The sequence below is a fragment of the Salvelinus sp. IW2-2015 genome, linkage group LG7 (genome assembly GCF_002910315.2).
Source record: "Salvelinus sp. IW2-2015 linkage group LG7, ASM291031v2, whole genome shotgun sequence".
In the NCBI taxonomy this organism is placed as follows: domain Eukaryota; kingdom Metazoa; phylum Chordata; class Actinopteri; order Salmoniformes; family Salmonidae; genus Salvelinus; species Salvelinus sp. IW2-2015.
In genome coordinates, this window is record NC_036847.1 from 13,240,476 (window position 1) to 13,258,064 (window position 17,589).

At 45.6% G+C, this 17,589-nt stretch overlaps 1 protein-coding gene across 2 annotated transcripts in view; it reads left to right on the forward strand.

Moving 5' to 3' along the window:
* Positions 1-17,531, forward strand: part of snphb (syntaphilin b) — a 47,601-nt gene extending 30,070 nt beyond the window's left edge. Inside the window, exons 2-6 of one of the 2 annotated variants that reach the window (XM_023991031.1) lie at positions 4,030-4,169; positions 5,651-7,542; positions 9,694-9,804; positions 11,905-12,057; positions 12,435-17,531. In XM_023991031.1, the coding sequence (XP_023846799.1) occupies positions 7,463-7,542; positions 9,694-9,804; positions 11,905-12,057; positions 12,435-14,163 (2,073 nt within the window). In that variant the 5' untranslated portion in view covers positions 4,030-4,169; positions 5,651-7,462 and the 3' untranslated portion in view covers positions 14,164-17,531. The remainder of the gene's footprint in view (positions 1-4,029; positions 4,170-5,650; positions 7,543-9,693; positions 9,805-11,904; positions 12,058-12,434) is intronic. The other variant, XM_023991029.1, reaches the window with a different exon arrangement.
* Positions 17,532-17,589: the final 58 nt, after the last annotated feature.

Here is a 17,589-nt window from a genome sequence, read left to right on the forward strand (position 1 = left end):
GACAGACAGACAGACAGACAGCACAGCCACAGACAGACAGACACCTGTCTCATTGCTACAGAGAGACTGCTTAGATAGACAGAGGAGACTGCTACAGTGAGACAAAGAGACTGCTACAGAGAGACAGAGACAGAGAGACAGAGACAGAGAGACTGCTACAGGGAGACAGAGAGACTGCTACAGAGAGACTGCTACAGATAGACAGAGAGACTGCTACAGAGAGACAGAGAGAGACTGCTACAGAGAGACAGCTACAGAGATCACAGCGACAGCGAGACTGCTACAAGGGAGACAGAGAGACTGGGCTACAGAGGACAGAGAGACAGAGAGACGACTGCTACAGGGACAGAGAGACTGCTAGAGAGACAGACAGAGAGACTGCTCCAGGAGAGACAGAGACAGAGGACTGCTACAGGGAGACAGAGACAGAGAGACTGCTACAGGGAGACAGAGAGACTGCTACAGGAGAGACAGCTACAGAGAGACAGAGAGACTGCTTACAGGGAGACAGAGAGACTGCTACAGAGGAGAACAGAGAGACTGCTACAGAGAGACAGAGAGACTGCTTACAGGGAGACAGAGAGACTGCTACAGGGAGACAGAGGAGACTGCTACAGGGAGACAGAGACAGAGTGACTGCTACAGAGAGACTGCTACAGAGAGACAGAGACAGAGAGACAGAGAGACTGCTACAGAGACAGAGACAGAGAGACTGCTACAGAGAGACTGCTGACAGGGAGACTGCTACAGGGAGACTGCTACAGAGAGTCAGAGAGACTGCTACAGAGACAGAGACAGAGAGACTGCTACAGAGAGACATAGACTTGCTACAGAGAAACAGACTGGCTACAGAGAGACGGAGAGACTGCTACAGGGAGACAGAGACAGAGAGACTGCGTACAGAGAGACATAGACTGCTACAGGGAGACAGGAGACTGCTACAGAGAGACTGCTACAGAGAGACAGAGACAGAGAGACTGCTACAGGGAGACAGAGAGACTGCTACAGAGAGACAGAGACAGAGGGACAGAGACAGAGAGACTCTGCTACAGGGAGACGAGAGACTGCTAAAAGAGGACAGAGAGACTGCTACAGAGAGACTGCTACAGAGAGCAGAGACGAGAGACTGCTAACGGAGACAGAGAAGACTGCTACAGGGAGACAGAGAGACTGCTAAGAGCCCGAGACAGAGAGACTGCTACAGAGAGACAGGAGAGACTGCTACAGGAGACAGAGAGACTGCTACAGAGAGACAGAGACAGAGAGACAGAGAGACTGCTACAGAGAGACTGCTGACAGGGAGACAGAGAGAAACTGCTACAGAGAGACAGAGAGACTTGCTACAGAGAGACTGCTACAGAGAGACAGAGACAGAGATACTGCTACAGGGAGACAGAGAGACTGCTACAGGGAGACAGAGAGACTGCTACAGAGAGACAGAGAGACTGCTACAGGGAGACAGAGAGACTGCTACAGAGAGAAGACAGAGAGACAGAGAGACCTACAGAGAGACTGCTACAGGCGAGACATGCTCCAGAGGACAGACAGAGAGACACTACAAGAGAGACAGACTACAGAGAGGACTGCTACAAGAGAGACAGAGAGACTGCTACAAGAGAGAGCAGAGAGACAGTTGCTACAGAGAGACAGAGACAGACGAGACTGCTACAGGAGACTGCACAGAGAGAATTGCTACAGAGCAGACAGAGACACTGCCTACAGAAGAGACAGGGAGACTGCACGAGAGACAGCTAGAAGAGGAAACTGCAAATACAGAGAGAGACAGAGAGACGACGCTACAGAGGAACTGCTACAGAGAGACTGCTTACAGGAGAACTGCTACAGGGACGAAGCATGCTACAGGGAGAACAGAGAGAAACTGCTAACAGAGAGAACTGCTACAGAGAGACTGCTACAGAGAGACAAGAGAGACTCTGAGCTACAGGGACAGACAGAGACAACCCTGGCTACAGAGAGACGCGATAACGGCAGAGAGACTGCTACAAGTACAGAGAGACTAGCTACGAGAGACAGAGCACAGCTACAGAGAGACCAGAGAGACTGCTACAGAGGAGACTGCTACAGAGAGGACAGACCGAGATGCTCAGAGAGACAGGAGCCTGCTACAGGAGAGACAGAGAGACTGCGACAGAGAGACTGCTACAGAAGAGACAGAGAGAGACTGCTACAGAGAGGACTGCTACAGAGAGACAGAGAGAACTGCTACAGAGAGACACTGCTACGAGATGCACGAGAACGAGACTGCTACAGAGAGACGAAAGCAGAGACGTCCGGACGAGTGACAGAGAGATGCTACAACAAAAGAAAAATGTCTGTCTGTCTGTCTGTCTGTCTGTCTGTCTGTCTGTCTGTCTGTCTGTCTGTCTCTCTGTAGCAGTGGACACTGAGTGGGTATCTGTCTCAGGCTGTCTGTCTCTCTGGGTGGCTGGCTGGCTGACTCTTTGTCTGTCTGTCTGTCTATATGACTTGCCTAGTTAAATAAAGGTAAAAAAATATGAAAATAATAATAAATAAATAAATATATAGCATTGCAGGCTGAGTGGGCGTCTGTCTGGCCAGCTGGCTGCTGAGGGGTGATTCAACATGGTTACTCACTCTACACTGCAGGGTTGGGACAAAAAGTACACTACTGCCCAACCCTGTCAGGCAAGGACAGAGGAAATGGGGACAGCAAACTACAGTGTGTACAGTGTAGCATTGTCTTTGAGAGTCTGAAGGACTGGCTTTTCTCACATAATGGTAGGGTCATTTTTCATGATCAGAAACACAAGGCAGAGGGACAGAGGAAAAGTAAAGGAATAACTATATGGGAGTGTATTTTAGGAGAGGGGATGACATGAGGAGYAGGAGGAGGTCAAGGAGGTAGCTCTGTGCCCACACAGACAGAAGGATGGGTGGGTTTATGGAGAAGCCTGAGGGAGGTTTAGGGGCCAGGCTTATGGTGCACACTTGGCTCCTGAACTCACTAAATCCTATGTTCTATTATTAATGGGATTAATCCCCTCTTTCCCTTCATGTACTCTCTGTCTCTCCTCATCTACCTCTCCTATCATACCTGCTGCTTATCGCTCCCGTTCTACCTCCCCAATCAGGTCTGTCTCTCTCAATCATCACTGCTTATCTCCACTGACTGTGCATGGCCAAGAGATTATGAGGAATAGACATACTTGGCACATTGTTGACCTTGAGACCCATATCTTATTTTGCAATCGGCATTTGCTCAACATTGCAATATATTTAAACTTGAGCTTTGATAGCATGTTAATTAGATCGTTTCGAAAGACCGCAACAACTGTCACAGGGCTTGCCTGACTTAGATTGTTATTTATCACTGAATCAAATCCATAAACCATTTGCTGTTGAAGCACAAACACTGCTCTCTACCGTCTCAGGCCTGTGGCCAGACTAGTAAGTGGTGATTGGCTGACTCTCCCTGCTGCTCTGTCTGGCTGGGCTGATCCCAGATATGGCCATCCCTGGCTCCTGCCAGCTTGTCAGCACAAAGCACGAAGCTGAAACATCTATAGTTATCACCAAGGAAGTCAGCCAGAAGTGTGTGTGTGTGTGTGTGTTGTGTGTGTGTGTGTGTGTGTGTGTGTGTGTGTGTGTGGTGTGTGTGTGTTGTGTGTGTGTGTGTCGTGTGTGTGTGATTTACTAGCCACAAGGATAGTAAAACAAAGAAAATTCTCCCTCGTGGGGACATTTCCCACATTCACATGAGGACAAAGGCTATTTTAAGTTTAAGGGTTAGAATTAGGGGAAGGGGTTAGGGTTTAAGGAAAATAGGATTTTGAATTGAAATAAATGTTAGGTCCCCACGAGGATAGAAAAACAAAACGTGTGTGTGTGTGTGACCTCACTGACTTATTCATACTTGAAAACAATTGCATTGCATGATTTGTTGGTTCAAAAGAGTGTCATGCCTGGTCCACAGTGCCACAGAGTCAGTGCCTGTTTGTGTGTTTGTATAGAACTCACTGTGTTCATTTGTCTGTTTTCCTCTCTCAGGCTGGCCGTCACTGCAGAGCTGAAGCTGCAGAGTGAGAGAGAGACACAGAGAAATAGGAAAAGAGAGGGCGAGAGAGGCTGTCTGGCTCCATGTCTGCCCCTGCGCCTTCCACCCGGAGGTCTGTGTCGGGCTCACGCAGGTACTGCACTGCATACACACCTACACAACTGAAACTCCTACTCTCTCCCCACTGGGTGCAGACGTCAATTCAACGTCTATTCCACGTTGGTTTAACGTGGGTTGCAGGTTGRCTAGCGGTTAGTGCGTTGGGCCAATAACCGAAAGGTCACTGGTTCGAATACTCGAGCCGCCAAGATGAAGAATCTACCGATGTGTCCTTGAGCAAGGCACTTAACCCTAATTTGCTCCCGTGGCGCTGTACGTCTATGGCTGACCCTGTAAAACAACACGTTTCACTGCACCTATGGGGTGTATGTGACAGTAAAAAACATGGGAACAATGTTGATTCAACCAGTCTGTCATCATTTCTCTAATTCTCTAATTCGTCCTCTATCGCTCTCCTTTCATCTTCTTTTTAGATTACCTTCACACTCTTATGTTCTCCACTTAACCCCGTCTCTTATATAAGTACACCCTCATTTATTTTTGACTCATCCTTTTAAAATCCCTCGTACTCCGTTTTACTAATCTCCCTTTTCTATTGAACAGCCCTATTTTCCTCTAAATCCTTCTCCTTTTAACTTTTTCAGTCAACCTCTTAATTCAACCTCTCTCTCTCTCGCATCTCTCTATTTTGTTCTCCCTACTTCATCCATTTTGTCTTCTTATCATCACCCACAAGAAATGGTCAGGAGTGAAGAATGTGGGTATGTCCCTCCCAGAGAACACGTTTAATGATGTGATGTCTCGCTGAGTATTGAATGCTGTGTGTGAACTTGTGTTTGTCTTTATTGCTACAGGGGCTCATAATCTCCTGGGAGAGCTAAGGCTCCGTTTTGCTTCAGTCCCATCAGCTGCTGAGCTCCATAAGCGGTTACAGGCCAATTTTCTCTCTCTCTCTCTCTCATGCTCTCTCTCGTGCTCTCTCTCTCTCTCTCATGCTCTCTCTCTCGTGCTCTCTCTCTTCTCTCTCTCTCGTGCTCTCTCTCTCTCTCATCTCCGTGCTCTCTCGTCTCTCTCTCTCTCTCTCTTCTCTCTCTCTCTCCTGTCTCTGTCTCTGTCTCTGTCTCTGTCTCTGTCTCTGTCTCTGTCTCTGCCGTCTACTCTCCTCGTGCTCTCTCTCTCTCTCTCTCTCGTCACAGTTGTCAGCACTTTAGAGCTTTGCTTTTCTCTCTTTTTTTCCAACATGGTTGGTTTGACCATGTAACTGCTTTGTCAGCTAAAAATGAATGCAGTGGTGTGTTGGGATTATGGTAAGAGTTGCTATAAAAGGAGTGAATGATTGGATCTCAGTTTATTTAACACACTGCAACTATATTGTGAACTTGCACTCGGTCTATTTAAAGTTGTCTTTATGTTGATACTGTATTTCACTTCAATTAATTACTCATGTCCAATGTCCTAGCTACAGCGCAAGAGTAGCATGAATTCTATTAGGCTTGGAAAACTGGAGCAAAGATAGAACCCAGCTCTGGTCCTTTCTGTCGTCTCTCTCCCTAGATTCAACCCTCTGAAGGCTCTGCAGCCCAAACGGCGCTTGCAGCAAATGCTGCCGTCCTCCTCCTCGCCCGTGCCTGTACCCGTGCCCGCGCCCCCTGCGTGAGACACCCTTCAGTTATACTGTCCCAGAGAGCATGCTCATGTGCCATAGTCATAGCTGGACAGACCGGCACAGACAGAGATCCATTGATCTTTGACATTCACTGATAAACCCTCCAGATGCACCAAACAGAATTGGTGGTACACTGACATATGCCAATATTATAGCCAATAGCTTGATGAGATGATTGACTGATTTAACAGTGAATTTACTGAATTGTACAGCTGTTAAAGTAGTAGTGCTGGCTGGTCAGTCATGCTGGACAATCTCGCAAACCATCTTCAAATCTGACCGTAGTTATTGTGTGGTAGTTTATAAGAGCAGTCTCTCTGTCCCACCACATTCTCGTCTCACTTCTTGCAACCACTCTGTATAGGAGTATTCCTCACACAGCGTCAGCACAGCCTGCATACACATCATAACACCAGCTTGCCCCACATCAGGCACTTTCACGCCAGGGTCCAACTCAAAGGAGAAGAGATGTAATGATGGACTGAAATTGTGCCGAACCTTATTTAGCCCACATATTTTACATTTTCTAGACCTTTCTTTCCAGGCTTGCTTCCGCTGCATTTCTCAGCTTGACCCTTTTCTGTTTGTATGCTGTTGGCCTTTGTCATAACCTGACATAACCCTTCCTAAAATAAAACTGCTCCCAACAGCTGGTTCTATCTGTTTGGCACTGCTTATTTCCTCCCACCCAGTCTGGAAGCCAGTGATTGGGCAACACTACTGTCCTCCTGGATAACTGCCAGAATTTGATTGCTTTGTTTAACTGCCTGTCATTAGTAAATTTACCAATTTGTCAACAGTCACAGACTAGTACAGGACAGGAGTTGCCCATCACAGCGCCCCTTCCCCATTCCTTCACTAATAAAATGTAGAAACTACATGAATATGATTTCAACAGAATTTCATTCTACTTTCTTTATTTGTCTTCTTTTCCCAGTTGTTAATTCTACTGACTTTTTTTTGGTTTCTTGCTCTGATGTTGTTTTTAAGGGTTATGTGAGGTAGGAATTTCCCCAAATTGCAGGCAGTAATTGTGCATATTTTTGGTGTGGGCTCTGATGTCACTGCTCACCTTTCGTCCTGAGGGGGACAGGAGGGGGACAGAGTAAGAAGGCAGAAATGTGTCTGGTCCACATGTCAGCATCTTAATCATGGTTTAATCATTTCTTTGTTTAGGAGAATAATGTTTAGATGAAGTCATCTTCAGATGCCCTGTTAAGCTATAGCAGACCTCGACAGGGCAAGTTCATGTCTCGTTAGTAGTTGTAATCTGCCTATGCTCTCTCTCATTAAAGAACAAATCTGCTGTATTTACACACATCAGTGTAGAGGAATCTCCCAGAGCCAAGGATTAAGTTCTAATGAGCCAGTTTTTAAGGAGAAGGATTACTTTAATCCATTGCATTCTAAATGTATTTCTAATTCATCATTAGCCAGTGTTTCTGCTCTAAACAATCCAGGCTACGGTCTTTATTTTACTTTAAATAGTCTCACTATCAAACTAGATAGGTACTCACTTTACTTATCCCATGATGACCATTGTTGATGTATTTGGCCAACACAGGGTATAAGCCCTAAGTACTATTGATGTTTGTCACTGGGTTCTAGTCTGACAGACATCACTATCTCCTCACTGTAATAGCTTGTTGTCTTTGGCTAGGTTTGACTATTGCAGGTTCATAGAGCTAGACTACATTCCAATGGAGACAGACTATATGGTTTCAATGCGCCCAACGGATCGAGGATATCTCACTACCAAGTCTCCGGAGCGGCACTGTCGGTCAGCACAACTCTCCCTTTATCCCTCTCTCTCCGTCAATTTTTTGTTGTTGTATCTCTCTGACTTCGTTCCCTAGGCATGTGCAGTGCATTCAGAAAGTATTCAGACCCCTTCCCTTTTTCTACATTTTGTTACGTTAGACTTATTCTAGAATGGATTTAATCGTTTTTTACCTCATCATTCTACACACAATACCCCATAATGACAAAGTGAAAACAGGTTTTCAGAAATTTTTGCAAATGTATAAAAAATAAAAACAGAAATACCTTATTTACATAAGTATTCAGAATCTTTGCTATGAGACTTGAAATTGAGCTCAAGTGCATCCTGTTTCCATTGATCATCCTTGGGATGTTTCTACAACTTGATTGGAGTCCTCCTGTGGTAAATTCAATTAATTGGACATGATTTGGAAAGGCACACACGTGTCTATATAAGGTCCCACAGTTGACAGTGCATGTCAGAGCCATGAGGTCGAAGGAATTGTCAGTAGAGCTCCGAGACAGGATTGTGTTGAGGCACAGATCTGGGGAAGGGTACCAAAAGAATTCTGCAGCATTGAAGGTCCCCAAGAACAAAGTGGCCTCCATCATTCTTAAATGGAAGAAGTTTGGAACCACCAAGTCTCTTCCTAGAGCTGGCCGCCCAGCCAAACTGAGCAATCGGGGGAGAAGGGTCAATGGTTACTCTGACAGAGCTCTGTGGAGATGAGAGAACCTTCCAGAAGGATGACCATCTCTGCAGCACTCCACAAATCAGGCCTTTATGGTAGAGTGGCCAGACGAAAGCTACTGCTCAGTAAAAGGCACCTAAAGGACTCTCAGACCATGACAAACAAGATTCTCTGGTCTGATGAAACCAAGATTGAACTCTTCGGCCTGAATGCCAAGCGTCACATCTGGAGGAAACCTGGCACCATCCCTATGTTGAAGCATGGTGTTGGCTGCATCATACTGTGGGGATGTTTTTCAGCAGCAGGGACTGGGAGACTAGTTAGGATCGATGGAACGATGAACCGAGCAAAGTACAAAGAAATCCTTGATGAAAACCTGCTCTGAAGCAAAGGTTCACCTTCCAACAGGACAACAGCCCTAAGCACACAGCCAAGACAACGCAGGAGGGGCTTCGGGACAAGTCTCTGAATGGCCCGGCCAGATCCCAGACTTGAACCCGATCGAACATCTCTGGAGAGACCTGAAAATAGCTGTGCAGCAACGCTCCCCATCCAACCTGACAGAGCTTGAGAGGATCTGCAGAGAAGAATGGGAGAAACTCCACAAATACAGGTGTGCCAAGCTTGTAGCGTCATACCCAAGAAGACTTGAGGCTGTAATCGCGGCCAGAGGTGCTTCAATAAAGTACTGAGTAAAGGGTCTGAATACTTATGTAAATATGATATTTCATAAATTTTTCTGCTAACATTTCTTAAAACCTGTTTTTTGTATTCTGTGTAGATTGAGGGAAAAAACAATGTAATACATTTTAGAATAAGGCTGTAACAAGATCTGGAAAAAATCAAGGGGTCTGAATACTTTCCGAATGCACTYTATTTAGTCTTAATGCCAATATATTGAATGACAAATGTATATTGTCATTCAATAGGCGTTTTAAAGTCTTAATTGGAACTTTTGATAACTTGTTCTGTTGTTGAGCATCACTAGATGTGGGGTGTTAGAGCGTTATGGTACAAAGTCCATGGCATGTAGATTGAATCCAGGTACTTTCTAAACCATCACATGCAAGCTGATCTGTTGTTGGCTGGGAGTAACCTTTCACCTTTGGCATTCTCATTTATTGATAGGCGTTGCAGACATGATTTGAAGTTCTACTTTGTCTTGGCTTTTGGTTTTCTTGACAGCTTTCATCTACTCAAAGTGCATGGCATCTTTGAGCCATTGTGTAATATCATCTGTGTTACAGAGCATACTGTATGTCCTTCATCATGGCCTTTTTAATGTATGTGTCTGTCTTGGCACGTTCTGAGTCTGTGTTTTTTAGTGGGCATGTTTATGGGTGAGTTTTGGGCATGATTTAATGTTGGTTGAGTTTTATTGAGGCAGGATTTGTTCTGGTGTTTGATAATGTCAGTTAATAGTACTCTGTCTGTCTATATTGCCTGATGTATTAACGGCCCCTCTCACTCTGGTACAGAAGGACAGCTGCCCCAGTCAGCAACAGAGATCCCTATGGCAACGCCTCTCTCAGCAGCAGCAGCACTAACTCTGGCTCCTGCAAGGGCAGTGATTGCAGCCCCACCAAGGGGTAAGACAAAAATTGGCTACCCCATCAATCTATAAGACTAAGGGCTCTATTCAATCCGTATCGAGGAAATTCAGCGTCCCAGTGTGATTGAAATTTAAAGGCAATGTTCCCGCATTAGCTGAGACTGCATTCAAGGTAAACGCTGCCGATTTTCCGCTTAATAGGAACTTACCTTTACATTTCTTCAGCGATACAGATTGAATAGAACCCTATGGCTAGCCTGCTATGCCCCATGTCAGTATCATTCTCCTACTAGGGAGAATGAGTGCCTACTGCAAAGTAGCCTACAAAGTGTTATGTTTTGTATTATAAGGACATGTTATTAAAAGGTCTTATAACTTGTTAGAAGAATGTATGAGCCGTAGCCCTTGACACTGGTCAGCGCCTAAATTGMAACGCAGTGGCTGTACATGTCGTCAGAGTTCAGGGTCTCCGCTTCACAGCTCTGTATGGGTTTTGACTGACAGCCGTTCTGAACTTGAGCACCGCGCATGACAAGGAGTTGCCCCCATCCCTCCCGCTAATTGGACAACTTCTGAAAGATTTTTGTTGTCTGAGTGAGAGAACGTGTAAATTACAAGGACTCTCTGTATTTTGAAAGATGAGATGTTTAAGATTATAATAAATACCACTTTGATATCATACAAGCAAGCTAAACACACGTGAGTCCAAATGTGCACTCCACATTTACATATCATAACACTCATGTCGTATACAGTGTCAACGTTTATGATCACTATGTTTGATGTACAGTTACAAGGTGACATGGRGTTATWCCCTGGGTTGTCRTAAACAGAATGAGCCTATGTTTGATGTATTGTGAAGAAAATCTGCCGTGGACCACGCATCTGAATACACTCATGACTCTAATCTATTTGCACCAAAATTACGATCCGCTTCTCTTAATTMCCTTGTGAAAACCTAACACTGTAAGATCGTATTTCGACGGGACAGTAGTGGAGAAGGTGGAAAGTTTTAAGTTCCTCGGCGTACACATCCCGGACAAACTGAAATGGTCCACCCACACAGARAGCGTYGTGAAGAAGGCGCAGCAGCGCCTCTTCAACCTCAGGATGCTGAAGAAATTTGGCTTGTCATCAAAAACACTCAAACTTTTACAGATGCACAATCGAGAGCATCCTGTCGGGCTGTATCACCGCCTGGTACGGCAACTCCTCCGCCCACAACCATAAGGCTCTCCAGAGGGTAGTGAGGTCTGCACAACGCATCACCGGGGGCAAACTACCTGCCCTCCAGGACACCTACAGCACCCGATGTCACAAGAAGGCCAAAAAGATCATCAAGGACAACAACCACCCAAGCCACGGCCTGTTCACCCCGCTATCATCCAGAAGGCGAGCTCGGTACAGGTGCATCAAAGCTGGGACCGAGAGACTGAAAAACAGCTACTAGGCCATCAGACTGTTAAACAGCCATCACTAACATTGAGTGGCTGCTGCCAACATACTGACTCAAATCTCTAGCCACTTTAATAATTAAAAATTGGATGTAATAAATGTATCACTAGCCACTTTAAACAATGCCACTTTATATAATGTTTACATACCCTACATTACTCATCTCATATGTACAGTGGGGAGAACAAGTATTTGATACACTGCCGATTTTGCAGGTTTTCTTACTCTACAAAGCATGTAGAGGTCTGTAATTTTTATCATAGGTACACTTCAACTGTGAGAGACGAAATCTAAAACAAAAATCCAGAAAATCACATTGTATGATTTTTAAGTAATTAATTTGCATTTTATTGCATGACATAAGTATTTGATCACCTACCAACCAGTAAGAATTCCGGCTCTCACAGACCTGTTAGTTTTTCTTTAAGAAGCCCTCCTGTTCTCCACTCATTACCTGTATTAACTGCACCTGTTTGAACTCGTTACCTGTATAAAAGACACCTGTCCACACACTCAATCAAACAGACTCCAACCAGAAACATTTCAATTTATCGCTATCCATATAGACCAATTCCAACGAGTGTAAGGGGTTTTAATAATGTCTTATTATTCAGCTTATAGAAGATAATGGATTCCAATACATCTTTGTTTCTCCTGTTTCCGCTCTCTCTCTCTCTCCAAGGCGTCACATGAAGGCATACACGTCATGTACAGATAACCATGGCATCCGCCCGCCTCCCCCAGAGCAGTACCTCACACCCCTGCAGCAGAAGGAGGTGTGTATCAGACACCTGCGGGCCCGCCTCAAGGAGTCAGTCGACAGGCTGCAGGACAGGTGAGACACAAAAGGACACACTGGAATGATTCTCTAGCCAAAAGGAAGATCTGGACTCGAACCATTACATTTTCCCATTTACTCTGGTCTCGTTCAAACAAGTACATTTTCATTTGAGCATTTTTTGTTTTGGAAATATTATGCTCTTTGAAATATAGATTTGAATGTCAACTGCTACCCCATTTCCATCAAATTACCCTCATAACGCTTTCATTTCGTAATTATGTTGATATATAAACATCATTTTTTGGAGGCAAATTACTAAATCGCCAAACATTATTACTAAATCTCTCTCTTTAAACCTCCCTTGTTCACTCCCTGCCTCTTTCTCTCAACCTCCCTTGTTCACTCCTCCTCCTCTTCTCTGTCTGTCTCAGGGACTCTGAGATCGATGCGTTGAAGACCCAGCTGTGTCGGATGCAGGAGGACTGGGTTGAAGAGGAGTGTCACCGCGTGGAGGCCCAGCTGGCTCTGAAAGAGGCCCACAGGGAGATCCAGCAGCTCAAGGAAGTGGTGGACGTAGTGCGCACCAACCTCAGCTCCAGTGACTCCACCGACACCGGTATCCAGAAATACTTCCAGGACATCAACGTCCAGAACCACAAGCTGGAGACCCTGCTGCTCAGCATGGAGCTGGCTCAGAATGGGGTGGCCAAGGAGCAGGAGGCTGCTGCAGCAAGAGGAGTGGCAGGGGGGTCCCAGGCTGGGAGGCCTGGGACTGCGGGGTCATGGCCTGGGAGTAGTCCCGCTGCATCAGGGACTGGAGGGGGTGGCTCCAAGAGTCTGTGTGGGTCTTGTGACGGCTCCCCCGCCCGCTCTCTGCCCCATAGCTTCACCTACACCAAGCTGAGCGACCATGCGCTGGCGGATAAGAACGGGAACGGCCTTTCAGGGGAGGAGAACCATGACAGTGGCTTTGTGTGCTGTGGGGAGAGTCACAGTGCAGCCAGCAGTCACAGGGCAGACTTACTCCTGGAGGCAGCCTTCCTATCTGAGGAGACAGCCTCACTGCTCAGCACCTACTCCCACCTGTCACCCTCCTCCACCTACGAGAAGCTGTGCACCGGGCAGGACAGGGTGGTGCCCCTGCGCTGTGCCATGGGTGGGACGGGCAGCACCAACCACTCCTGTCTGTCCCACCACCACCTGTACCTGCACCACCTCAGGGAGCAGGCCGTCCAGACAGAGAGCTGCCCCGTCCCGGTGGGGTTGGGCTACGCCTCTGACCTGGACACCATCGCCGAGCGCACCTTCCGCTCTCAGGCCTGCAGCCCCACCTCCACCTGGGTCTCAGACGAGGGAGACGACCTGAACTCGGTTACCATGACATCAGTCACCATGACAACCCTCACAGCTACAACAGCTGAGCCCGCTCCTGGTACTCCTTTACCTAGCTCTGCCTCTGTCTCCTGTGCAGTGGATATGGCCTCCCTATCAGCGAAGGAGGATGGGAAGATGGTGGGAGAGTTGGAGAGGCATATAGAGGTAGTGGGGGAGGGCGCAGTGGGGATGGTAGAGGTAGGCAAGCAGCAGGAGGAGGAGGAGGAGGTGGGGTTGGTACAGTTGTGTAAGCAGGAGGAGGTAAAGGTGCTGGGGTTGGTGGGGAAGCAGAGGGAGGTCAGGGAGTTAGATCTATATAATCAGAGGGAGGAGGTTTTGGAGGTGAAGAATCAGAGAGAGGTTGAGGAGGTGAGGTCAGTGGAGGTGGAGGAGCGGCCCCACACCTCCCAGCCCAGGAGCAGCTCGCTACAGAAGATAGCTGGGGTGACAGTGGTGGAGGTTGATGATGATGATGATGAAGAGGCTGAGGTTCAGGGAGCAGTAGGGGGAGCAGAGGAGTCTACCTCTTCTGAGTCTGGACCCGCAGTGAAGAGCTACTGGAGCCGCCACTTCCTGGTGGACCTGCTGGCAGTGGCAGTGCCCGTGGTTCCCACGGTGGCATGGCTGTGCCAGGGGGCACGGCGCGATGGACTGCCAATTTACCACTTCGGCTCACTGCTGCGTGGCTGCTGCACCGTGGCCCTCTCCTCCCTGCGCAGGGGCGGGGGAGTCAGGCACTACCCCGCGGGCACAGGTGGGGGAGCCATGGGGGGCACAGAGATCTGAGACAGGCCCCATGACAGCATGGGAACTGCACACAGCACTGCCCTCTCTGGTCCTGGGTCCTGGGTTTGTTCTCGTCCTCCACCTGAAGTACTGGGTAAAGAAAGGAGGGGAGCGATGATTTTGAATAAATTATTCTGAAGACAGGACAGCCCCAGCAAACCATATAACCCTCTCTGGTGGTGGCCTCTTCCACTTCTGCTAGACTGAGAAGGGACACCAGGATGTGTTGAACTGACACTAAATGGTAGAACTGAACGATTCAATGGATACTGAATGACCTGAGTGTGACTGATGGTGATTGTAACCACTCTCTCTTGTGTGCAGGGAGACTGAAAGGTCTGTAGGTCACTGTGGCTCTCTTTATTGGTCCAGTTCCATTTTGACTCGTGTGTGATCACACGACATGTGTGTTGTGAGTGTGCAGCATGTGTGTTCTTCTCTGTGTTGTATTGCGTTGTGTAGCCAAAGCACATAGATGTCTGGAGGCAATCGCAGCCATGGCTGTGCAGTAGTTGGTATGCTCATTTACGAGTGAATGACGAGTCTTGACACATGGCAGTTACCACCTAAAGGTACCAGGCAAGCTGCTGCTGTACATTTCTGCTTCCTTTCACTGGTGTCCTAGATTAACAATCACTCTTGTAGCATTAAGTCCATGTCCATCGTCCAAGAGTTAGTCATTCCAGATCCATGAACCAGAAACATCTCAAGAAGGAAGCAAATAGAGATATAATAATTGAAACTAAGTTTATTTTTCTTTCAAAAATAGGAAAGGGATTATGGACTTTGAGGATTGTGATGGTAATTTGTTGTTATTGGGGTGTTTGCAGTGTTATGCCTGAGTTGGAAGAATCTGAGTGTCTTATTGTTTTGGGCTGTAAWGGATGTAGTCATTGATGTGTAATAGTTGAAAGGCTGAGCAAGGTCTGTACTGTAATGTTTAAATATAAGTCTTTGTTAGCAATTTCTGAGCCAAACAAGTGCTAACTGATGTCCACAAGATTGTGATGCGACCAACAAGAACAGTCCTTTTGAGTTGAAYTATATTGAGTTCTTTAGAGAAGAAACAGGATAGATCTTATTTCTTTAGTAATTTCTTAACAATGTTTTGCACTATTATTCACTTTATGAGGTTAAGCAATTACTTGAAGTCAAGTTTGTGTATTTCCGAAGTCGAATGCGGCCACAGTTTTGCTTCTGAGGCTTTTTTGTGTTCAATATACTTTCTAACAGATATAACTGTATACTAGAATATGTTTCAAAGGAAAGGTGCAATTTTSCTTTGAACACTGAAAACTGTTGCCTTCCGTCCATAACTTTATTTTCCTGTACAGTGTTTTAGCCATAGGGGATATGCTTCTCAAAATGATTTGCTGCTTTCTGGAATGTGCGCTGGATGTGCATTTGTGGTGTTGTTTCTCTATTCCTCTTCATTTCTGCTGTTTGACAATCCCTTCTGTGCGTGTTTTTGCTTATTTAACCTCTTCACAATGACTTCCAGCACCTATGAATAGTGAAACACACGAGCAGCACTGACAAAATAGATTGAGTGGTGAATTAATGAAATGCTTGGAGTTGTCTTACACACCTTTCACTGTTGTCATGTGCTTTAGATTTGAACACTTTCCACAACCCTGTTGGAATTTGTAATGTGTCTTGATATTGTGCGTTGCTGTAGTTCTTCCCCTTCATGTTTCATCATCATGACCTGRGAATGGTCCCCCTGCCGTTTATAAAGCCTGCTTGGTGTAAGTGGTTCAGGAAGCCTCTGCATTTTTTATTAAAAGCCATACTCCTTTCTGCAAGGTGAATGTGTTTGAGAATGTCTCTAGCAGAAACACAATGATGAAAATAGAGTGTGATTGATATTCATATTGATATGCATTTATAGATGACTCACCTGAAGTCTCCCCAACAGTACATGGCGTGTAGATCCCCCCCCCATTTTTTATGTTTTGGTCAATAATTGGAAAAACATCTGATCTGATTGGTCAAATTACAAATTAGTGGCAATATATCAGAATTTGGCTACCTGTGTAAACAAAGCCATTGTTTGTTAAACCTGTACTGGACCATTTTATATTTCTCAAGCAATTTCATTGGTGTTTGAACAGTAAAACAACGCCCCTTCATTATGTACCTCTACGCACAACAAAACAAGCTTAACAGTAATGTGTAATGTGTGATAAGTGAATTACTAAAGGCTAACGGGTCATGCTTATGTTATAGTTACCGTATGCTAATTGCTTGTTATTGCCCCATGTCTTTGTATTTTCCTGGGTTTTGAAGCATAATTAGATTTCTGGTGTTCTGCTCTTGCCACCATAGTACTTTAACAAGCCCAGCTCTCTCCATCGGATTCTTGATTTGATTTGGTAATGCACTGCTATGATGTTAAAGTGTATCTGTCCTTTGGCATAATTCCCTTTCCCCAAAGTGTACTGTTTTTGTGTGAAATGCTTTAAGCATCAACAAAGAGGATCAGGGTGATGGGTTTATTTATAGCTCAAAAGAACTACCCAAATCACATTGGGCGTCATTGGACTTTGAGTTTGGACATGCCTGTAGGTCATTGGAGCTTACGCTAGGTCATATCTGTAGGTCATTGGAGCTTACGTTAGGACATACCTGTAGGTCATTGGGGCTTACGCTAGGTCATATCTGTAGGTCATTGGAGCTTACGCTAGGTCATTGAACCTCGCATTTGGACATACCTGTAGGTCATTGCTATATATATATATATATAGCATAAAAAGGTAGTCTAGAGTGTTTTGTTTGGAAAGCAGTGTTTTAACAGGGTTGTTACTGTATCCTACATCCATGTCACTCATCTTTATTTTACAATGTGATTGGAAGATATCTTAGTACCTCAGAAATAGTTTTTTATACATTCAGTCCAAGGAGACCTGGTGCACTGTATTGTTGGTCTGAGATAGGTTGTGACAGTACATGTGCATTAATATGGGGTGTGTTAGGATATAGTCATGTGAGATTTTACTGTATATCCCAGAGAAACCCACACAATCTTGGTGGAAATCATGACGTTTTCTCTTTGAGGGTATTGTATTGAATGTGCAGTATCATATTTTTTGTTTGTCTAATTGTCAGATCATTTGTTGGATGTAAAGGGATCTATATCAAAGATGGTTATGAGACATCTTTACCTGAAGGACATTTTCCCTCCTAAATGCCTTGTATGGGGATCAAGTAGCCATCATTATTAATAGCTATAGATCAATTATCTTAATGGCAATAGTGTGTACAGTGCAGACATCACGGTTCATGAGTACAAATGCATTTTCACTCCCACCATACTGTATAAAGCAAAACCAAAAGGCCCCATATTAAAGTGCATGATGTAAAACTGACACTGTGTTTCTGTTCAATTATCCACAAAGTACTTTCAAATGTTTTCACTGAATGGAG